This window comes from Lactuca sativa, chromosome 5 (assembly GCF_002870075.4).
Source record: "Lactuca sativa cultivar Salinas chromosome 5, Lsat_Salinas_v11, whole genome shotgun sequence".
NCBI classification, from domain to species: Eukaryota; Viridiplantae; Streptophyta; class Magnoliopsida; order Asterales; family Asteraceae; genus Lactuca; species Lactuca sativa.
This window is the reverse complement of record NC_056627.2, coordinates 74,997,671-75,022,005: the sequence shown is the minus strand read 5'-3', so window position 1 is coordinate 75,022,005 and position 24,335 is coordinate 74,997,671. Positions and strand designations below refer to the sequence as shown.

General features: G+C 33.1%; 3 protein-coding genes across 6 annotated transcripts; 2 read left to right on the top strand and 1 right to left on the bottom strand.

The window, feature by feature from the left end:
* Window positions 1-4,135: 4,135 nt before the first annotated feature.
* Window positions 4,136-10,920, top strand: LOC111908022 (probable 1-deoxy-D-xylulose-5-phosphate synthase, chloroplastic). 4 transcript variants are annotated; one of them, XM_052764182.1, is made up of 11 exons: window positions 4,136-4,615; window positions 5,092-5,211; window positions 5,324-5,488; window positions 6,339-6,489; window positions 6,628-6,896; window positions 7,702-7,984; window positions 8,057-8,346; window positions 8,513-8,791; window positions 8,882-9,166; window positions 10,102-10,266; window positions 10,333-10,920. In XM_052764182.1, exons 1-10 carry the CDS (start codon window positions 4,448-4,450, stop codon window positions 10,249-10,251), a joined length of 2,160 nt encoding a protein of 719 aa, XP_052620142.1. In that variant the 5' UTR covers window positions 4,136-4,447; the 3' UTR covers window positions 10,252-10,266; window positions 10,333-10,920. The 4 variants fall into 4 exon arrangements, with proteins under 4 accessions (XP_052620142.1, XP_052620143.1, XP_052620145.1 ...); XM_052764183.1 differs by having other exon boundaries at window positions 4,474-4,615; window positions 5,358-5,488; XM_052764185.1 differs by lacking the exon at window positions 4,136-4,615 and having other exon boundaries at window positions 5,093-5,211; window positions 5,358-5,488; window positions 6,609-6,896.
* A 3,015-nt stretch (window positions 10,921-13,935) lies between these two features.
* LOC111908023 (probable boron transporter 6) lies at window positions 13,936-18,183 on the top strand. Its single transcript, XM_023903837.2, has 13 exons — window positions 13,936-14,169; window positions 14,397-14,479; window positions 14,753-14,945; window positions 15,431-15,569; window positions 15,718-15,883; window positions 15,965-16,131; window positions 16,216-16,389; window positions 16,459-16,554; window positions 16,660-16,776; window positions 16,857-17,173; window positions 17,252-17,528; window positions 17,606-17,881; window positions 17,963-18,183. The coding sequence occupies exons 1-13, from the start codon at window positions 14,060-14,062 to the stop codon at window positions 17,993-17,995; spliced, it is 2,148 nt and encodes a 715-aa protein (XP_023759605.1). The 5' UTR covers window positions 13,936-14,059; the 3' UTR covers window positions 17,996-18,183.
* Window positions 18,184-18,463: 280 nt separating this feature from the next.
* Window positions 18,464-23,390, bottom strand: LOC111908025 (potassium channel AKT1). The gene is made up of 12 exons (XM_023903838.3): window positions 22,994-23,390; window positions 22,531-22,896; window positions 22,388-22,445; window positions 21,985-22,299; window positions 21,637-21,882; window positions 21,439-21,537; window positions 21,287-21,319; window positions 21,008-21,193; window positions 20,654-20,851; window positions 20,471-20,546; window positions 19,288-19,869; window positions 18,464-19,138 (listed from the first exon to the last, which is right to left on the bottom strand). The coding sequence occupies exons 1-12, from the start codon at window positions 23,224-23,226 to the stop codon at window positions 18,888-18,890; spliced, it is 2,643 nt and encodes an 880-aa protein (XP_023759606.1). The 5' UTR covers window positions 23,227-23,390; the 3' UTR covers window positions 18,464-18,887.
* Between the last annotated feature and the right edge of the window lie 945 nt (window positions 23,391-24,335).

Sequence of the window (24,335 nt, the reverse complement as noted above, 5' to 3'; positions counted from 1 at the left end):
ATATTATGATCCAATTAGATGATTTTTGGCCTAATTGGTCTTTGGAGAGGGTTCACGGCCCAAAATAAATCAAGGAATGATTTTTATGGCTCATTAGGGCTAATTAGGTTAGTTATGGCCCACTAAGGTCCATTAAGGTATTTTATTTCATTCTAGGCCCAATATGGCCCAAATTATTAAAATAAATGGAAGTGGGTCCAATTAAAGCCAATTTAAGAGTTCTAAGCCCAAAATAATCAAATTGGAAGTTTATTGGCCCATTAGGTCCAATAAGGAAATCCTAGTTCATAATGGACTTAAACCGGGATTTATAGGGTTTCCAATTCTTTGTTGACTATTTGAATTGCTTGCATAAAGCGTTTGATGGAAATTTTGTTGTTATTGAATAAGCATCATACATGCTTTCACATTTTTGGTTCACAAATGTTATCATTGTTGTTGTTACATGTCATAGAATTCCTAGTTGTGACAAACTCTAGGTTTGTGGGTTGTGTAGATGACATTTCTGGACTTATTAAATTGAAAAGAGAACATGCATGAGCTCTCTTTGAACTATGCAAGAAAGCCCTAAACATTTTGGCTTGTTTTGGATCTAAGGTTGGTGTTTAGTATGTTAGAGGCTTATGTGTGGATAATATTAGGATTTTTATCCATTAAGAACCTCCCTAGAAGGTTTTTGGAAAGTTATAGCCTTTAACTTAACAGACTAATCACTTAATAAGAAGTGGTTGTTCTGCCCAAGAGACGTTACACGACCAAGGTCGTGACGTGAGGTTTGGTCTGGTTCACAATTATTTTGGATGTTAGCAGTAGCGATGTGTGGTCACGCTGACCATTGACTTTTGGTCAAAATTTGATGGTTATGAAGTTTTGGACTGAGATTGGACCTCTAATTAGTAATGGTTACTAAGATGTGTGGTATGGTGAATTTAGGTGGTTTGTGCTTGTGAGTTCGTTGAGGATTCTTGTGGGTAGGACCTAGATTTATAGCTTCAGAGTTTTCTAACTATAATACATGTGACATTATACGCCATTTGTAGGGTAGGATGTCTGTGTGGCTAAAAGACTATAGTTGGACTATATCATTTGCATGAAAGACTACAGTTGAACTATAGTAGTTGTAGGAAATACTATAGTTATACTATATAAATTGCATGAAAGACTATAGTTCAACTATAACAATTGTAGGGAAACACTATAGTTGAACTATAAACATCCATATGGAAGACTATAATTGGACTATAACATTGTATGAAAGACTATTGTTGGATTATATCATTGGTATGTTGATATAAGACTATAGTTAGACTATAACATTCGTAAGTGTATGCATTGTATGTGTTGTATACTTGGGGTACTCACTAAGCCTTGTGATTACTCGTTAAAGTTAAGTGTTTTTCAGGTTGTTCTAGTGAGAAGGGAAATGATGCATCATGACTGTATACTTGGGTATGGACAAGTAATGTAACTTGGTCTACCTGGGCTGTGTAACTAGGTTTGTTTGGGTCATGTAATTGGGTCTAATTGGGCGAAGCAGTTTGTGTCTATTGTGTAGCAATTTAACAAGATAGTCCAATCATATTCTCGACTCAACCACATCAAATTATTATTATTATTATTATTATTATTATTATTATTATTATTATTATTATTATTATTATTATTATTATTAATGATTAGACTATATTATTTAAATAAAATTTTTACATAAACGTAGTGGGTAAACAAGCAACAAACTATGCTGCAACCTTTTTTTTTTTACCTGATTCAGCTAAACAAATTGACTCATTTTAACAAACTTATTGGTATGTCCTATCATATTGGCCTGATTTGGCTTCCCACTAACAAACCCATAAACAAAAAAGACAGAGAATATTTTTTATGTGTATTAAGAAAGAGAGAAGGGTGATGAAAGGGTGAGAGTGAGAGTGAGAGTGAGATTCGTTTTCTTTTTGTTTCCCATAAATAAAATAACATTTTAAAGTTGGGCATGGACAAAAATCACAAAAAATGTATTTGATTTTAAAAGAGTTAGGTGTTGTTTGTTTTTTTAGAGCAAAAATGTATGCAGTCTGTGTACCACATCTGCAGACATCTACACTAGAAGAGGTGGACCAAATGTCTGCAGCCTGTAAGAAGAATACTGTTTGTTTTTTAAGGTCTGTAGGCTGTTAAAATAAACTGAAATTTACATCATTCATTCCATACTTTACATTAAACTGCGAAAACTTGTTAATAACATAAACAAACATAAATATAAAATTGGAGATCTACATACACAAAAAACCATACATATTTTTATCATACACAAGCAAACATAAAACATGAACAACATAAATAAAACAATAATTTTTGAATGATTATACCACATGTCATGACATGTAATATCAACTTGTTTACAATGTCACCCATTAGACTTAAATCACAATACTCAATATACATAAACAAGAATTTTTCAATGATTATATCACATGCTATGCATGGTATAAAAGAAATATAGCAGGTGGGTTTATAACAAAATGATGAACATGACTAAGTTATATTCATAGGAAAGAACAAGGAAGGAGTTACAAATACAACCAATCCGTAATAAGAAATCATTGACCAAATATGAATTCAATTTCAAAAGGTTATTTTTCCAATTTCCAAACATCTGGTGTGTCCGAATGTGTTCTTCAACATCAGCAAAAAAAATGTAGCCATTTTTCTTCTTGAATCGATCACATGTAAACTCAAGAAAAATCAACTCTCAAGTCTGCTCTCAGCTGTGAGTCTATCTCTTCTCTCTAGATTATCAGTTCAACAAAAATAAAAAGTCAAATAACAGAAGTTTAGTCATCAAGTTTGCTGTCAACGTTCTTGGATAATTTCTTCCAAACAAACCTAGTTATAATAATTGATGAACACATGGTATTTATTCAAGAACAATTCTTTTTAGAAATAGTTTTAATCTAAATTAAATCAAATTACAACACAACAATTTGAAGCATTTTGCGAAAGCACATTTCAACAAATTTCAACAATAATACATAACCAATGTGGTTTCATAAGACAAATTCACAAAAAAGAAAATTTTGATTTCATCATTTTGAAATCAGATTTCATGAACCCTAGAAAATACAATGAGGTTGTTACCTGGAGAAGGAAGTGGTCAGAAAGAAGAATGCAATGTAGGAAAGACGGCGGCGACGTTGGGGTTGACTCCGACATCAGAATCGGACAGGAGGAGAAAGACGGCTAGGTCAGGCGGTGCACCTGGATGTCGGCTGCACAAGGAAGAGACATGAGGTTGCAGAAGACCGGTGGAGTGAGGCGTCGATGGTGACAAAATGGCTCGATATGTCCCGAGCCATATCTGTTTTTTCTTCCTCAGCTCATGAAATATTTTAGACACACAATTACCCAAGTTAGGCATTCTAACGTCGTTGTAGACAGGGTGCTAGGTGTTGTAATCTCGACTTTTCTTGATGGATTTGGTTTTAGGGTGTTTTGGTTTGTGATTAGGTGAAGAAATGGTGAAGTGAACGAGTTTGATGGGGGCATCATGTTGCAGATTAGAATTCTGGGGAGAAAAAACGAGATAGATTGGGAAGATGGTGAAGAGAGAGAGAGAGAGAGAGGGTGGAGGTACATATGGAATGATGGGGTGGACGAGCATAATTCTTCTCTTTTTTTCATTAATACTTACAAAATAAAAGTTATAAAAAAATACCAAGAGAATCTAAAAGGGCAAAACAGTCAATTCAAGTGTTCCATGGACCAAAACTACGAAAATTTCTTAAATTTAGGATCAAAATCACGGAAAAATCTTGATTTTGGACCTTCCATGCAAGTCGGAAACTTTTTGGACCTTATCCACAGTTTTTTGAATACCATAGGGACCAATTTTGCAGTTTTGTAAAAAAAAAAAAAAAAAGCAGAAAAGAAAATGGAAAGTTAACCGCTACATTGACCAAATTTATAGTTTCTTTTGTTGTTTTGTCAAAATGTATCGTGGTTTTCTTACATATTTTTAATGCCAACTATGATAGAAGTTAATGAGCTCAATAATGAAGAATCTTTATGAAAAAATTTAATATCAAATTATAATCGTTTTAAAGAGGCCATTTGTATTGATCGTGGGAGCCTAAAATATCCTATCGTGAGAGGGGCCGGCTTTCCATACAAAATTGGCATTCTCCATTTTATCAAACAAAACTATGTACACAATCTACAGTCTTATGGAATCTATTCCTTCACTTCACTGATGCACGTTCAAACACGCAGCAACCCTAATTTCTTCTAAACATATAATTCTCCTGTTTTAATATAGTATATTTTCCCTCGGATTCATCAAAATATCCACCAGCGATCCTCATTCTTGTTCATTTGTTTTGTAATTAACGTGTCTGATCATATCTCAATTGCAATCACTGTTTCGTGAGGAGGGTTCTCGTCATTTCTGATAATGACGACTGCTTCTGCACATTGTTCTTTGGGCGTCAATGCTCAATTTCATGAAAATTCAAGAAATTTTCCTTCTAAATCGGAGTCTTCAAGTGTTAATTTTCATTGTAATGGGGAATTCTTCAAAATCAGCTTGAAACCTAGCTTGGGTTCGTCAATTTGCTCCAAGGTATGCTACTTTCATGTTCGTCATTTCTGTTATTATTTATATTCACAATTTAGGATCGACTCACTTACATCAACAATTTCAAGTCGTAGGTTATCCTTTTAGAATTGTTTGTAACTTGTTTTTGCTTATTATTCTAATCGTATTCATATGTCTATTCTTGATGCTTAATTCTCATTGGGGGTGGGTGAATGAACGTTGACTAGTGTTAAACTATTTATGAAAAGTACTTAATTGCTACTAAATTATGTTATACAGTTTAATATATGTTAGGGGTGTTCATATGTGCTTTTCAAAGTGATTATTATTACTTGAGGGATCATAATTAGATCATCAACTCATTGAAGGCATGTATAGTTAGTAATATTTTTTCCTACCCAAAAAGTTGGAATATGAACCTACTTTCAATCTCTTGTGTATGCAAAAGACGAGAATGCCCTCCTCATCTCATTAATGCAAAGTGTCATTTCTATATACAGGGATGTGTAGGTCGTGTATGTTCTCTACCCAAAATAGGCGATTTGTTTCCGGAAAAGCCCCCAACACCTATACTTGATACAGTTGAATGCCCCTTGCACTTAAAGAACCTATCTCACAAGGTTTAGTAACTTCTTACTTTTTGTCATCTAAATGACCAAAATACCCTTTAAATACCCTTTATATATTCTTTTTGCGTATTTTGTCATCACTCGCTGACCAAGCTCTATGTAGGAAATGAAACAATTGGCTGATGATATTCGCTCAGAGTTGTTGTTTATAATGAATAAAACTCAAAAATCCGTGAAGGGAAGCATGTCAGTAGTGGAGTTGACTATTGCTATACATCGTGTGTTTTCTGCACCCATGGACAAGATATTGTGGGATGCTGGAGAGCAAGTAAGGATGTTTCTATGGTCATTGTATCTTTGGCAAATTCAATAAATAACAATGTACTTTCACTTTAGTTTAAAGTGATGTTGCAATTTGCCCTTTAATAGTTCTAACATGAAAGATTATGAAATTTGATGCTTTTATGATGATGAATACAATATGATTATTGTATTTGAATTCTTGAATTTTAAAGTTGGCAAAAAATAGCAACACCCATTCACTTCATTTCTAGTTTGATCACAAGACTTTGAAGATTGTTACTGAAACCTACCAATTTTAGAAACTATTATAAAAGTCATTCAACCACGTCAGATTTTTATAGGTTTCTTTTCAAAAGTACCCAAAATAATCAATTGTAAGGTACAACAGTTTTAATAAAATTTGAAATGAAGTGAAAGTACGTTGAAAATCATTGCAATTCCTTTTAATAGTTCCAACATAAAAGATTATGAAGTTTGGTGAACTTATGATGATGGATACAAATGCAATATGATTATTCTATCTCAAATTCTTGATATTAAAAGTTGTCAAATTGCAATAGATAGCAATACACTTCCACTTCATTTCTAGTTTAATCACAAGACTTTAAAGATCATTACTAAAGCCATCCAACTTTTGAAAAAGGTTATAACAGACTTTCAGCCATTTCAGCAGCATTGTACAGGTTTCAAACAAATTAGAAATGAAGTGAAGTATGTTGTTATTCATTGAAACTTTCCCTTTAATACTTCTAAGTTCTAACATTAACATAAAAACTTGATGAAGTTTGGTGCTTTTTGTATGATCATGGATACACCATGATACCCTTTATGATAGATAATAAAAGCATGTTGTTATATTTTTGAAACATGAACAGACATATGCACATAAGATTCTCACTGGAAGGAGATCACTTATGCATACCCTTAGACAAAAAGATGGAATTTCTGGTTATACTTCACGTTCAGAGAGTGAATTCGATCCATTTGGTTCAGGACATGGATGCAACAGCATTTCTGCTGGACTCGGTATATTTTTCAACACACTTTCACTTCATTTCCAATCTACTCAATATACTTTAAAAACCATTATAAAAAGCATCCAACTTTGGTCAAATTTTACACAAAATAACCAGTTTGAAAAGTAGGATGGTGTTTTGAACACAGGAATGGCGATTGCAAGAGATATTAAAGGGAAAAGAGACCGAGTAGTTGCAGTGATAAGTAATGAAAGCACTATGGCTGGACAGCTTTATGAGGCTATGAGTAATGCAGGCTATTTGGATTCAGATATGGTTGTAATATTAAATGATAGTCGTCAATCTTTGCATCCAAAACTTGAGGAGTCACCTAAAACACCAATTAATGCACTCTCGAGTACTTTAAGCAAGTTGCAATCTAGCAAATTGTTCAGGAAGTGGAGAGAAGTTGCTAAGGTATTATTTTCTTTACATCAAGTATTGCTTGGGATTTTGCAATTTCATAAGAGTGAAGGTGTTTGGATTCCATGGGATTTGGCTGGAATTGGAATTCAATTCCATTCCAATCCCATGTTTGGTTGAACATGAGTACACAATTGATTTCCTCCTTTGGCCAATGGATTTCAATATTCTATCCTAAAACTCTTGGAGTTGGATTCCCACCATTCCCTTGTTAAAAATACCGAAATACCCTTTTAACCCTAGAATTTCTCATTCTGCTTTCCCTCTTCTTGCTCAGAGATTCCATTCCATTTCCTGCCAACCAAAAGCATGACAGTATTCAATTCCTTCATATTCCAAGTCCTTCAGATTCCAATTCCTTTAGCAATTCACAATTCCTTCAAAAAAATTCCGCAAACCAAATGCATCAACTCATGTTCTTTCAATAAAAATGTAATGTTAAACACTTAGACTAGACACATAGTTTAATATACACTTTTGATAGTTGGTTGAGATATCACATGCTCATAAATGATGTAAAACAGGGGATCAAGATCCAATTGGTGAATATCTGTAATTAGACAAAATAGAATTAGAGAAATGAATTTAAGCTCCAAAAAACACTTTTTACCACCCTAATTAGACATTTAGACAAATGGTTACAACACTTTACAACAAGTCCTTCATGTTGCATAAACAAATTTCATTGTTTTTCACACAACATAAAGATTTTAGATAGTGCAAGACTAACTTTAATATCTTTAAAGTTATGTTTTTCAACTGTACTATGAATCTAAGCTCCAAAAATGTAATCTTGTAGGGTTTAACAAAGAGAATTGGTAAGGGTATGTACGAATGGGCTGCAAAAGTTGATGAGTATGCACGTGGTATGATTGGTCCACTAGGGTCAACCCTTTTTGAAGAACTTGGTTTGTATTACATTGGTCCAGTTGATGGACACAATATTGAAGATCTTATATGTGTTCTTAATCAAGTGGCATCCTTGGATTCAACGGGTCCCGTTTTAGTTCATGTCATAACAAAGGAAGATAAAGTATTACCAAATGAGAAGCCGATTGGAATATCAAATAAATACAAAGAGGGTATAAAATCTTTTGTTCTTAAAACCGTTGTTATTAAAACTAAATATTTTTTTTGTTTCTTATATGAAACAGATCCTTATGAGATGGACCCACAACCGAGTAATCATACCCAAACTTATAGTGACAGATTTGCAGAGGCTTTAACCATGGAAGCACAAATAGACAAAGATATCATAGTGGTTCATGCAGGAATGGGAATGGAATCCTCACTTAAATTATTTCAACAAAAATTTCCAGACAGATTATTCGATGTAGGAATGGCTGAACAACATGCTGTCACATTTTCAGCTGGCTTATCATGTGGTGGATTGAAGCCATTTTGTATAATTCCTTCCACATTTCTTCAAAGAGCATATGATCAGGTTTCCCCTCTTTCTTCCAATTCCTTTGACATATTCCATTCCTACACATTATGATTCATTCAGATCCAATTCTTTTGACAGATTCCATTCCTTCAAGAAACATTCTACAAACCAAACAACCCTTAATTCCTTCACATTTTAATCTCAATTCATTTTATTTATGTAGGTGGTTCATGATGTAGATAGACAGAAAATACCTGTAAGATTTGTGATTCCAAGTGCGGGTTTGGTAGGATCAGATGGGCCCACAAATTGTGGAGCTTTTGACATAACATTCATGTCATGTTTGCCAAATATGATAGTCATGGCACCTTCTGATGAGATTGAGCTTGCTAACATGGTGGCTACTGCATCTTGCATTGATGATAGACCTGTTTGCTTTCGGTATCCAAGAGGTGCAATTGTGAAGTCAAATAGCTCTTTATGCCATGGAGTCCCCATTGAGGTAAAATAAAACACACACCTCAATTGTTTTTTAATTAGTTATAAAGTTATGCTGGTTGTTTAATATCAAGGACAAAATATATATATCCAGATAGGTAAAGGAAGGATTCTTGTAGAGGGAAAAGACATAGCATTACTTGGGTATGGAGCCATGGTTCAGAATTGCCTTCGAGCTCACTCCCTTCTTTCAGAACTTGGAATTGAAGTGACTGTTGCTGATGCAAGATTCTGCAAGCCTCTTGATATAAAACTTGTGAGACAATTATGTCAGAATCACTCCTTCTTGATAACTGTTGAGGAAGGGTCGATTGGTGGATTTGGATCACATGTTGCACAATTCATAACTCTTGATGGAAAACTCGATGGATCGATTAAGGTAATTGTCATCAATAGTTGTGGTTTTGGCCCCAAAATTGAAAGAAGAAACTATTGAAATTACAACTGTTAAACAAACTTTAGGGACCAAAATCGTTACAATTGAAACTTAGCACCAAAATTGCAAGAGGAAACTATTGAAATTACAACTGTTAAACAAACTATAGGGACCAAAATCGTTACAATTGAGACTTAGCACCAAAATTGCAAGAGGAAACTATTGAAACTACAACTGTTAAACAAACTTTAGGGACCAAAATCGTTACAATTAAAAATTAGCACCAAAAGTGAAAGAGGAAACTGTTGAAACTACAATTGTAACTGTTTAACAAACTTTAGGGACCGAAATCTTTACAATTGAAAATTAGCACCAAAATCGCAAAAGAGGAAACTATTGAAACTACTGACTTTTAAACAAACTTTAGGGACCAAAATCATTACAGTTGAAAATTAGCACCAAAACAGTATTATTAAACAAACTCAGGGACCAAAAATATAATTTACTCTAGTAAAAGGTCTTTTACTAGAGTAAATTATTTTTTTTGGTCCCTATTAGGCAATAGCTGATTCTTGCAATTTTGGTCCCAAAAAGTTCTCTTGCAATCCTGATCCTTATTTGAGGTTCCTATTAATGCTTTTGGTCCATATTCCAAGTAAAATGACAATTTTGGTCATAGCTGACTTTTGTAATTTTGGTAGCAAAATAGTCATCTTATTTGGAACAGAGACAAAAAAACATTACAAAAACCTCAAAAAATTACCAAATATGCAAAGAGAAAACTTGTTGAGGACCAAAACTGATAAAATCAGCTATACTCAGGTACCAAAAATGTAATTTACTCAAAAATATAGTTACACTTAAATTATGAGTAAAAAAAAATTAAGATACAATGACTTATTATCAACAAAAAAAGTAAAGTACGTTGTTATTTTCAGTGGAGGCCGATTGTGTTACCCGACAACTACATCGAGCACGCATCACCAATGGAACAACTGGCTCTAGCCGGGCTAACCGGGCACCACATTGCTGCAACGGCTCTAAGTCTACTTGGTCGAACCCGTGAAGCTCTTCTTTTGATGTGTTAAAAGCTATATATATATATATATATATATATATATATATATATATATATATATATATATATATATATATATATATATATATATCACATCACAACAAGAGGGTAAAATAGTAAATTTGGGTTTCTTTTTGATTTGTATCAAGGTTGTCAAGATCAGGATCTTACATATGATCGTTTTTCACTTTGCAAGATCATTGATCATAAGATCGAATTGGGTCGTAAGATCCTACCAAAAGTATTTTAATAAATAAAAAATACATTTTCACCCATCTGTTAATCATTCGGTTAACAATAAATTGTTTAAAACATGAAAAATACATATCCAATACATCATTTAGTGATAAACAATTCAAAATTTGTATTCTACGTAGTTAGTCTATGAAAAAATATTAGATTTTTGTTTTAAAAAAAATAGTTATATGATCCTATCATGATCTTACCGAAAAACGATCCTAGTAAGATCAGGATCTTTTTACCTAGTTAGGATCGTATCAGGATCGGAATTTTGACAACCATGATTTGTATATTCATTCAATGTTATCTTTGTATTTTCTTCATTATTTTGTGGGGTTGAAAAGTAGCATTGATGTTTGTAGTTGTGGCATGATTTTATACGATGACTCGATAACATTGGTTTCAAGGGAGTAAATATGATCGAAAATTTGGTTCTTGATTTGTGGTATTGATATCTTGAAAATTTTGGTGTTCATTCTCTATAAAACAATAAATCAAATAAACTCAAAAGTGTATGATAAGAAGTAAAATGATGGATGCATATTTTTGTGCCATAATTATATAAAAGTAGTTTTACTTATTATAATTCCATTATAAATGTACTAAAAATAGTAGTCATAAACACATGTAGCCTTTCGAGTAATCAATCTAAAAAAAATGGTAAAGTTATAGCTTGTTTTAACTTTATAGGTGAACCCGTTGATCCAAATCCAAGACGCCGTTATAATACTATCAAGGCCCAAACAGATTAACGTTTAATGAGTTATTAATCCCCTCGAGGATTTCCATCTTAAGACGAATTGTACCTAACAATTAACAACTCAACAATAAGGACAAATATCAATAAATCAAACTGAATTAAAATCAAAGAAGAAACGTGACATGTTGGAATAAAAACTAAAAAGGGCAAGAATTCGGTGAATGGACCGGAGTCTGAAGAAGGAAATGCCAGCTGTGAAAGTCAACAGCAGATTCCAGCTGGTCCAGGTTTTACGCGCTGCCCTTGCACGTGAGTTGCGCCTCTAGTATATTTGTCGTCATATTTGGAAATATACAATTATTCCTAGTTTGTGTTATCAAAAGGGAAAAAAGATTCTATAATATTCTATAATATAATGTGCTATACAATGGATATGCATAACTTAATGTGTGATACCATATATAATAAGTCAGATAAGTGTTATGAAGCAAATCAATGTAAATATTAAGTTAAAAACAGAATTAGAATTAGAAAATATAAATATGTTAAAAGGTATATTATTAATCTCTATATTTAAGAAGCTGGTTACCTAAAAATATAAAATATGAAAATTGGTTATTGTTTTTAAACAATTAACCTTATAAGAGACCCGTGTATTACACGGGTTGATTTAAAAAAAAGATTAAACATTAAATTAAAATATAAACAGAAAATGTTTTTTAATATACAACTATAAAATAAAAAAGAAAGAAATGTATTTATTGCAATTTAATATCATATATATGATATTTAATACTTTACATATATAAGTATGACTTTAATTTTAAAAATTGAAATAAATAAAAATTTGACAAATGGATAATATTTATTTCAAAAATACCACAAAATGATAAGTGTTAAAACTCATTAGAAATTGACATGTGACAAAAAACCTTCATTTATTAAGGATGATAATATATATTAATCTCTCTTTATGTGAAAAAGTCTGTCACTATCCATACATGACACATCTTCATAATTTATTTTAAATTACATCATAGACTGTTTTGACTATTTTAATATTGCAATATAATTTATATAATTAAATTTTGAAATCCAACTGATTGTATGAAAATTTTATTTTTTCTTTGATTTGATATCAATATTCCTGTAATTCGATATCAATATTTCTATAAAAGATTTAACCAACGGCAATCTGTATGAGTTTGTGAATTGATATTGTAACATGAATTTCAAATGTTATATATAAATTGTAATAACAAAGACTTTAAATATGTAAAAATATGGAATTGACATTTTTAAAATATGAAAATCATGTGTCAATACTAAAGAGTGCCAAATAAATAATGTACTTAAAAAGGCAAATGCATTAAATGAAACATTATTAGAGCATGTTCTATTTAGAACCGTTTTGATCTAAGTAACACTTAAAATCATGAAAAAGCATACTTCAAATCATGATATTAGCAAAAGCATCTTGTAACATAACAATTAAAATAAAGGGAAAAAATACTGAGTTTTTCGATTTATTTGTTTAATTTAAAATTTTATATGAAAAATATTTACAATGAAACTAATCAATAATTATGTTAATTTATTTTAAACTTAAGTAAAAATAGTTGTACGTGTTTTTTGATAGGAAGTTAACTCATGGAAGTAAAAGAAAAATGTAATCGTTGTCCATATAATTTACTTTATTACTTTAAGAAGATATACCATTTAAATATACAATTATTTACGACAATGTTCTTACATTCTATATTTAAGGGAGACAAGAGTTGAAAAGGGGATTCAGAAAAGAAAGGGGGTAAACTTACAAGATCTTTTCAACTTAAACACCTCCATTTTTTCCGGCTGGCTGCACTTCGCTAGCCGGCATATAACTTCTCCGGCGGATCTAATTCTCCGGTAATATTCCCTCCGTTATGCATGAATACAATGTAGCATATCTGTCTTTCTCATACTTTGAATCTTTCTGTTTATGCATTGATTTCTCATATATTCCTACATATACTTTCGTAGATGCGTATATACATGATGTGATATGAGTGTGTGATTGTGACTGTGTTGACTTACAAATATTAATTTGACGAACAGTCAAGGAATGTAGATCTATTTCGACTTTGATTTTTCGGAGTAAGAAAAATCATATCTCGATGCATCTCTTTTGTTCACCGCCTTCGAAAATTTCAAAATTTGACAGCGTACCTAATTTTTCGGCATAAATTATTTTTCTTGTCGTTTATTCGAGCTGATTGAGAGATTGTTTGTTTGTATAAATAATACTAATACAGTATGGGAATACTATTATGTGTGTTGCATAATTACGTTTTGCGCGTTTTCAGATATATAATATATTTTATTTTATCATCGATGAAAACATGATTTATGCTGTTATTCAGAGTTCATATTAAATTGCTTTTTGTCAATTTCTAATCTATTCATTTGTCTCCTTCTATCAATATGAGCTGTTTGCTCAGTTCGGTTCATTCATCTGTAATATTTAATTATATTTGTTATTTATTATTATTCTCATCTAGATTTACAAAGATCTCAACTATATACTGTGTTTGGTGTTCCCCTGCTTTATTGTCCTGTTGCTAACACCCTGGAATCTAACAAGATTTCAATGGCTAAACTATTATAATTCTGACTTTTTGGGGTTATCTCAGTTGTCATCTTGCTCTATATATGTGGCTTCCTGGAAGGTGTTAAGGTAGTGACCGAATTGGACTTCTTATAGTCTTGGTAAATCGGGAACTAAATCTATACTTCTTTCTGTTTAGGTTTCATGAAAAGATTCTCAATGAAAAACTAAACAATCTCTTTGTTTTTCTCATATATCACTAGTGCAGTTGCTTCACATACTCCATCTGCAATGGATCATCACAATCACAATACTCCCTTTAGTGGGATAAAGAAGGATCTTCAAGGAAGATTACAGTGTTACAAGCAAGATTGGGTTGGGGCACTATGTTCAGGAGCTAGGTATCTTGTTGTTCTACTTAATGCATATGAAAAAGGGTTAAATGCAAGAAATATAAACTTACATTGATAGATTTTTTTTATTATAGCATCACTTTCCTTCTTCCAATTACATAATTGTAGCAATGTCATCCAAATTCAGAAGGATTTTCATTGCTATAATTGGGTGGATTTTAAAACTTTCAAGGCCATTTTATTTGTTCTACTAACAGTTTTTCTTTGCCTTTTAGATTATTGGCTCCAACAGCTTACATCTTCTTTGCCTCTGCTCTTCCTGTAATTGCATTTGGTGAGCAGCTGAATAGAGATACAGGTATAACCACATAAACTTTATTATAATGTTAAAAAGTAGGACTAAATGCAAGAAATAGCAGAGTACTTTCATTTATTTGTGTATTATAGCATCCTACTTTTCTTCTTTCTATTGTAGCATGATACTTATTATTAAGATTAAGGCATGATACTTTCATTTATTTGGGTTTTTTTGAAATGTTGTAATAGGAAAATATGGAAGTAGGATGCTATAATAAACTTGTAAGAAATGTGAAATGTATAAACTAACCCTGTTTTCTTTAATTGAGGGCAGATGGGACATTAAGCTCAGTTGAAACTCTGACTTCTACTGCAATTTGTGGAATTATACATGCGATTTTTGGTGGGCAGCCTCTTTTGATACTAGGAGTTGCTGAACCTACAGTAATAATGTACAATTACTTGTATGGTTTTGCAAAAGGAAGGCCTGAGTTGGGGAAAGAACTGTTTCTAGCATGGGTTGGCTGGTATGCATGTTTTGTGATTTGGTTAAATGCAAGAAATAGCAATGTACTTTCATTTAATTGTTTCTTATAGCATCCTACTTTCATTGCTTCCTATTAAGACAAATGTAATTTGAAGAATCCATAATACTTATATTGACTTTTTTATTAAAGCATTTAACTTTCATTTCTTCCTATTACATTATACTTTAAAATTTTTACCCAATTATAGCAATGTTATCCAAATACAAAGTAATTTTCAATGCTGTAATTGGGTGGATTTTACAAGTAGAATGTTCTAATGTGAAAAAAGTAAGTGTAATGCGATAATTGGGTAGATTTTTCAAGTACAATGTCTTAATATGAAAAATAAAATTGAGATTACAATGTTGTAATAGATAGAAACAAGAGTATGATGTTATGCTTATATTATTTTGAAGTTTTATAATCGTTGATTTCTTTCTTTCTTCCATCAAATCCTTGATAAAATCTATACTTTTTTGAATTAGGGTTTGTTTCTGGACTTCAATCATGCTGTGTGTTCTTGCTATACTAAATGCTTGCACACTCATCACAAGATTTACAAGGGTTGCTGGAGAGCTTTTTGGCATGCTGATATCTGTTCTTTTTATGCAAGAAGCTATTCGGGTATTCACATTCATTCTACTTTTTTTTTTTAATCAGGATGGGAAGGACATTTTTGTCTTTTTCACATTACGAGTCTTTATCCCACCTTGTGACAAAACTTTCAATTTTAATGCATACAAAATGCTTTACAATTTGTTTTTTCTTTTAGGGAGTAATCAGTGAATTTAGCATTCCAAAAGGCGAAAACCCTAAACTAGAAGAGTATCAGTTTCAATGGCTTTACACAAATGGTCTGCTAGCTGTCATTTTCTCATTTGGTATCCTCATTACTTCCATGAAAAGTAGAGGTGCTAGATCTTGGCGTTATGGTACAGGTAAATGATAAAAAATTAACAAGTATCTAAAATAATTTTTATTTTTATTTTTTTTTGGATCTGATTATGAAACTGTTACAGGGTGGATACGAAGTTTTGTAGCAGATTATGGGGTCCCACTCATGGTTGTGGTGTGGACTGTAATATCTTATGCTAAGCCTGCAGGACTTCCTCATGAAGTTCCAAGGAGACTCTTTTGTCCTCTTCCTTGGGAGGCTGCATCGTTATCCCATTGGACTGTTATCAAGGTATAAAAAATCATTGAAATATAGACATGTTTTCCATATTTCTTTTATTTTACTCAAAAAATTGGTTGTTTTATTTTATTACAGGATATGGTGAAAGTTCCAGCTGTTCATGTTTTTACTGCTATAGTTCCAGCTATGATGATATCAGCATTGTACTTTTTTGATCATAGTGTAGCTGCACAAATGGCTCAACAAAAGGAATTCAATCTTCAAAATCCTTCTGCTTATCATTATGATGTCTTCTTACTTGGAATCATGGTATTTTTTTATTATAAAGTTTTGCTAATTTCAGTTTTATAAATTTATACTAATTTTGTATTACTTTAGACTTTGATGTGTGGTTTGATTGGTGTACCACCTTCAAATGGCGTTCTCCCACAATCACCCATGCACACAAGGAGTCTTTCAGTTCTCAAGAGACAGGTTAGACATACAAAAAAATTATTTTTTTATATATTTATTTTTTTTATAACTAAATGTTCATATAACTGAATGAAATTTGGTTACTATTCTTATATGTTGTGATAGATGATGCGAAAGAAGATGGTTAAATGTGCCAAGGAAGGCATAAAGCTGGAAGCAAGTAACTCAAAAATCTATGAGAGGATGCATGCTGTTTTTGTTGAAATGGAACCTCATCCAAATGTATGTTTTCTTTTTCGTATTTCCTTTTTTTTTTTAATTAAAATAAAAAATTAAATCGACTTGTTTGGTATTTGTTTCAGAGTGTTGTAGACAAGGAGTTGGAGAATTTAAAGGAAGCTGTTATGAAGCGTGATGATGGAGGAGAGTCAAAGGGAAAGTTTGACCCCGAAAAACACATAGAGGCTTATTTACCTGTTAGAGTCAATGAACAACGAGTCACAAATTTACTTCAATCTACACTTGTGGGATTTGCAGTTTTTGCTATTCCTGCTATCAGAATGATTCCCACTTCAGTTCTTTGGGGTTACTTCGCCTACATGTCAATCGATAGTCTTCCTGGAAATCAATTTTGGGAACGATTGTTGCTCTTTTTCATCCCTACTGGTCGACGTTTCAAGTAAGCCCCCTTTTGATTTGACATGAAGTAAATTCCCAATTTACCCTTCTGACTTTATTGTGGTTTTTATTTGGACAGAGTGTTGGAGTCGCTTCATGCGTCATATGTGGAATCGGTTCCATTCAAATACATAACAATGTTTACAATCTTCCAACTTGTTTATTTCTTAATTTGTTATGGAATCACATGGATTCCAACTGGTGGAATTTTATTTCCATTACCATTTTTCTTGCTAATTCCAATCCGTGAGCATTTTCTTCCCAAATTGTTCCCACCTGAGCATCTTCAAGAACTCGATGCATCTGAGTATGAAGAATTCATCGGAAGGCCAGTTCAAAGCATGAGTCTTTCTCGGGTATGTCACTTCATTTTTTTGTTTCAATTAAACATTTATAAGTGTGTATTTATATTTAAATATCTATATCTGAACAGAAGGAAGGATCTAATGAAGAAATCATGGAGAACGATTTTGAAATCGATTCAGCTGAAATACTCGATGAAATGACAACACGAAGAGGGGAATTGAAACTAAGATCCAGCTTCAATGATCGCCAATTTCATGGCACTCCTGATGAAATTAAAACCCGAAAAAGTGAATTGAAATTAAGATCAAGCTTCAATGATCGGTTTCGTGTAGGTGCTGATGAAATGATGACAAATAGAGGCGAGTTGAAGCTAAGATCCAGCTTCAATGATCGCCTATTGCATGTTAGTAACCTTCCTTTCTCCTATCAATACGTACACAATATATATAGCCCTAAGACTAATCCAAGTGTAATGTCGTTTCAGGGCCACTCGCAAAATAACAGTTCACCAAGGTAGATTACGGAGGAAAGTTGCAGATGGTAATTGACTCCAAATGTATAAATGACTACTCACAATTCTTTGCCTATTTTTTACGTTGTACTTTGAAAATTTTGGTTCAACCGATTTTATGTTAATATCACGTTTATGCTATGAGATCGACTATTGGAACCCTTCTAACGATTATAATATGATAAATTTTGCCCCCATTGAAAAATTATGCTTCGTTACATTTGCTTAATTGTTCAATTATGTCCGGAGAAAACCCTTTGCTTGAAGAAGATACGATTTAAAAGACTACGGGTTTCTTTGGGGGATGAGATAAAATAAGATGGATGACTTTGGGAGATACTCTTCATAACTATGATTAGAATGACGGGACAAATGAAAAGACACAAATACCCTCCCACGATCTTATGGAATTTGGGGTGTAATTGTTGCATCTTAAAACCATGATAAGTAATCACCGAACACATTGTGGAAAAGTATATCAAATGTTTCTTGAATGAAAAAAATTTAAAAAGATAATCATATTTTTAAAGGATTTACATTGTGGGGCATACTTTGGACATAAGGAGTAAGTTGGACATACTTACCCAAAGTCCTTTCTCTAATGACATTTACAAATGATCACTAATATTATACACTAACTTTCTTCAACAAGAATCTTCATCTATATCTTTAACAAATCCATACCTTTTATCTAACATGTTCATCCCTTTGATCTTGTACATATGTCTCCCACATGATCTTTCATGGTTTTTACATAAAAACTACAAAAAAAACTAAGAGAATATAGCATTCAACTCTTACCATGGGTCAGACATACACACAAGGAAAGAAGGAAGGAAGGCTGCATACTTGTACACGTTCCTAACTAGTTACAACTTGGAAACTTGATACATAGCTATCAAGTTTTAAGGACAAGATGATCACCATCTCTAATGAGCTGTATATCTTCAATTTGAACTCCATCTTTATTTAGAACTTTTGTAGGCGTAATGGAAAATTTTTGGGCGCCAATATTAAGTATGTCTTGAAGGGATCCGGGAAGGCGTATAAGTTTCCCTACTTGTTCATTTGCCTCCGGACAACTAATTGTCACTCTAGCAATTTTATCTCCCCCGGGAGGTAGTGGTGCCGGTATAAAACTTATATCCCCTACAAATGTAAATAATAAGAAAATATATTGTGTTGTTAATTTTATAAAATAAAAATTATAGTTTAACTAAAATCATCGAAAAGATAGTCAATAAAATTACACAAATATAAATGGCTTATATTCTTTCCGGAATTTATCGAATAAATACCTGCACTTTGTTTCCGACTAGCAGACGACACGATCCCAAAAAGCGAATTACTAAAATCATCGGGCCGTTTCCTACTCTCTTGCACGCCCGCAGACGAAAGCCTCGGCAACTCCGTAGGCAAATGCAGCATCCGCGGCTCACTTTGGTACTTCTTAAGATACGACGCACCATCAAGTTTGGTTTTTCTCCTCCGTGGCTTCTCCTTAGGCGATGGTCTTTTCCTAAACATATCCAAAATATCTTCATGTGCTTGATGATGTGCCAAGTCACGTGGGGTCCACCCGTGGACATCCGGCATGTCGATGTTGCATCCGTGATTGATTAAAAACTCGACTACAGACGTTTTCTCTTCGGATATGGCCTTGTGGAGCGCGGTGGTCCCCATACTGTTTCTCACCGTGATGTCACCGCCGTGTTTGATTATGTCTTGTAGCATTTCGATGCTGTTTTGTTCCACGGCAAATGAAGCGAATTCGCCTACGTCACCGTTGCTTAGGTTTGCACCGTTGTCTACGAGTAGTTTTATCACGGATTCGTTTCTCCCTACTATTGCACTCCATAGGGGAACATTTCCATCGGTATCTGTAACAATATACTATTAATAGCAACCTACTTTTATTTCTTTTGATTATTTTATTCTACTTTTGATATGTGTGAAGGCTTAAAAGTTAAAACCGAGGTAGTATAGGTTCTAGTTTCTTTTTAATTTTACATACAATATTTACCTTCTTACTTTTGTATCTACTTTATTCTTTACTCCCTCTCACCCTTTTATTCACCGCAAAAAAATTTGAAAATACAATGCTACAATTTGGTAGAGTTTTGGAAGTACAATGCCTTAATAACAAAAAATAGAAATTACGATGCTATAGTATATATAGAAAAGAAAGTAAGATGCTATAAAACAAAAATAAATACAAGTACGTTTGTTACGGCAAAATATTTTAAATAAAAGAAAGCACAATGATACACACTGTTCTTCATTTTGGGGTTGCAATTCTTGTGTTTATTTAGCTCGATTAAGGGTGTTCTTAGCATTATAATGGCAAAAATTGAACCGTTCTCTTTTTGGCTTTTTTTTTTTACTCATTTAACCCCTTGATAATAAATACAACCCAATTTGACCCATTTTTACATAAATGGATTAGATTCAACAAAAAATGCAATTTCACAAGTTCAATACCTCTTCTATTTGGATCTGCTCCATAATCCAAGAGTAAAAGCACACATTCCAAACTTCCACTAGCGGCTGCAAGATTCTATAAAAACAATAATAACCGAAAAAAAAAAGAATATTTTATTTAGCATTAATTAATACTTACCAAGGGCAAAAAAGGAATAAATTATCAAAATGTGGTTAGCTTACAAGAACTGTGCGTCCAGCATGGTCGACCTCATTTGCATCAAGGCCACCTCGTCTAAGCAATTTATGTAACAAAACATCATCACCTCTTGAAACTGCAAAACATAAACTTAAAGGCACATCCATTCTTCCTTGAGACAACATATTTTCTATATCTGCCAATACTGCTTCCATTATTGGGTCTGATTTTTCTTTCAAATGCTGCATCATTTCCATATCCCAAAATTTTTTTTAAAAAAATGTTTGATTAAGCAAAACATATTATAAAAAGGAATGAAATTGAAGCGAAAACATCATATAAACTCAAGAACCAAAAATGTAATTTACTCTTTTTTCTTTATTTCTTTCAAAAGATACCTGAAGAAGATTGTTAATAATTATTGTCCCATCTGCAACATTTGACTGGATAATGTTGCGAAATTGAGTGCGATTCAATCTTAACAGCTGGCTCAATCGTTTTGTTCTAACTGTAAATACTTGTGGCCTATAACAAAGCACACCTATTTCACCACACACCTCCCCAGCTTTTAACTCTCTAACAACCTACAAACAGTAATTTTATTTTTCATTTTAGAAAGAAAAATAAAAAATAAAAATCATAGTTTAAAAGGGTATAATTTTCATTTTGTAAAGCACCTGTTCAACTCCAAATCTCCGAGAGATTATCTCCTGCGTCAAAAGTCCAATTCAAAAGCTATTTAATTTAAAAAAACAATATCGGAATATAGGGTTGAATTTTCAAAGTATAATGCTATGATACATGGAGAAAAGCTTGATATTAATATTACCACAGCACCAGATACCAAAATGTAGAAATCTGTTGGAGCTTCGTTTTGCAAGATCACATCTTCTTTGGGTGGAAAATACTCTGCTCTCATCTCTGACACCTACAAGGTTAAAAAAAGAAACAAGTTATATAGTTATTCAAGTGTTAAATTTAACATGAACAATAAGAGAAAACTCCATAATACTATAATATCCCTTACCAGTTGAAACAGCGTGTCATTTGACACCCCATTAAACAAGTACACTTGATCAACAAGCCCATAAAATAGAAAATTTGAAATACTCGATTGAATAGCTTTTGGAAGCAAATCGATAATTTCTTGTTGTTGCAACCATTCTGAGTCAGCTCGGTATTTCAAACATAAATGAGCAAGCATCTGATCTTGCAAACGTGGAGGCAAATGGTTCCTTTGTGCAAAACCTGATGCAGCTTGAATCGTCTCTCTCTACATATACACAAATATTAAAAAAAAAAAGATTATTTTCCTACAAAGAAAATCCAACAAGTGATACAAAAGAAGATACTTATATGAGGGAAAATCACTTACAAACCTCCTTGTTCGACCAGTCCTTTCAACAATTAAAGTTGTCATGTTTCCAAGGAGATATGCACTCAACCCCATATTGAACAACATAAAGCAAGTGGAAAACAACATTTCCTTCCAATTCACAGCATGAATATCACCATAACCAGTAGTTGTCAATGTGGTTGTACTCCAATAAATTGCTCTTACATAAAGTCTTGGTATGCTTTCTCTAGCAGCACTCGCATCAAGAGCCAACCATGTAGCAGACTGATCCTCATAACGATGTGCAATAAGATACAAGCAACACGCAGATAAGTGAACTGAAAACAGTGTTACCTACAATGACATAATCAAGATCTTCATTCAGAACAATTTTGTTCAATGCATTGTGTGTATAAAGAATGGGAATCAGAAATATACTCACACAAACAAGCCTTGCAACTCGAACCCAGAAATAGTTGAAATTTCGATCTTTCTCCAACCTGATGTAGTGTTGAATTTGAATATAAGTTTTTATTGTGGATTTAGAGTTTTAGTGATTTACTTCAAAGAATTTTATAAGTTTACCTTCCGAATAGATCACCAACTCTTCGAAGACGCCAAAGTCTAAGCATATTGAAATAGCCATAAGGATGGAGGGAACTAGGAAACATTTTCCGACCAATTTCAGAAGGAATGGAGGAAATGACATCAAACACGAACCATGTTGTTAAATACCTCCAAGCAATACGATTACGATCATCAATAAGAAGGTAGCTAATTTTATCCAGGTAGGCGACAAAGAAGGTTAAACCAATGTCAAAGGCAAAGAAAGCATTGACTACATTATCAGCGATAGAGAGAACACGTGCGGGTGAATCCAGAAATCCAAACTCAAATGGAGAAACCCAGGCTGTGTAAAACACAAGCACGACTAGAAATACCTGCCAAAGTCTGCATAGAATCAAACCTAATCAGCTCCATTGTACATGGAATGCTTAAGAATTCGTAAATTAGGAACCGAATTGACAATCAAACAACGATCAGAAACCTGTAACGATGATGTAAAGGGTTGATGGTGAAGGGGCGAAGCTTGACGCTCCGAGTAGATTGAGAACCGAGAGAGGGGAGAATACCGCTACGGATGCTGTGGACGGAGGAGAGATGTTCGTCTCTCGAAATGGAATCGAATTCGCTGGAATCATCCCCCATCCCACCGACACCGCCACCGCCACCTACGCCGAATCTTACTCCACCTACCCATGCTCCTTTCAAGAGCGTCATCTTTCTTCTTCTTCTTCTTCTTCTTCCTCGCAAAATTCAAAACCCTAATTTCGTGAATTTTTTGATTTTTGTTCAGTTCGCCATACATATCCGAGTCTCCGGTGATCATCCACCTGTCCCGCATACCTTTTCTTCCTCCCCCTCCCCCTCCGTAGCCGTTGAAATCCAAGAATGTTTCGAAATTTTAATGCAGATCCTTTTATTCTGTGTAATTTCCATTTTAGACCCTCAACTCTTAATCATTGAATTATGGTGAATATCTTTTATTGCTAAAAGATAATAACGTATTTGTTTGATAAGTTAAGAATATAAGACTAACGAACATCTTAAGTATCGATATGGCTTTTTCATATGAAATACAAATCATTCGGATTTTTTTACTTAACTGTTTATTTTTGTGACAGTTCATTAAAAGCCATTGTTATCCTCATATAGATCATATTCATGTTTGTCTTGATGATCTTCTTACATCAGCTTTGACAAATATTATAATGGTTCATCTTTGTTTCTTGAAATTCAAACTCTACAAAGATTCTAATTACGAGTTGTTTGTTTTAGTACATAAATGAACTTCATAAGCTTAACATCCTTCACAACATATCTTGGTTTAGATATATGTTATTTCATATCTATGTTTGTCTATTCTTGAAGATCTACTTACACTTAACGTTTTTAAGGCCAAGTGTTTGATCAACCACGTTTCAAACATACACGGACTGAATCCTGCTCTCCATGACATCCTTCCATCTTGCAACCTTTAGGGTCTGTCATAGCTTTCGATAGTTGTTATACTCTGATTGTTATCTACCAGTGACTCATTTACCTCAGTAATATAATATCTATATAACGAGGTGTATGACGACCTCTATAAGGAAGTGTGGAGGTATGTCAGTTTCCTCAGTAGGTCTTTCAACCTCGAATTAAATGTTAGGGCCAACTTTCAGTTATTCGTTGGTTGAATCTTAAGGCTTTTTGAGATCACTATGACTCCCACTAGCCCTTTTGGCTATCAACTCCATGTCTCGAAAGACTGGCCTTTAAGCAACAAACACTTTGTTCTTATAGGGTTCGTTAAACAACTATCTAAAAGGCTTGTTGGAATATTCAAC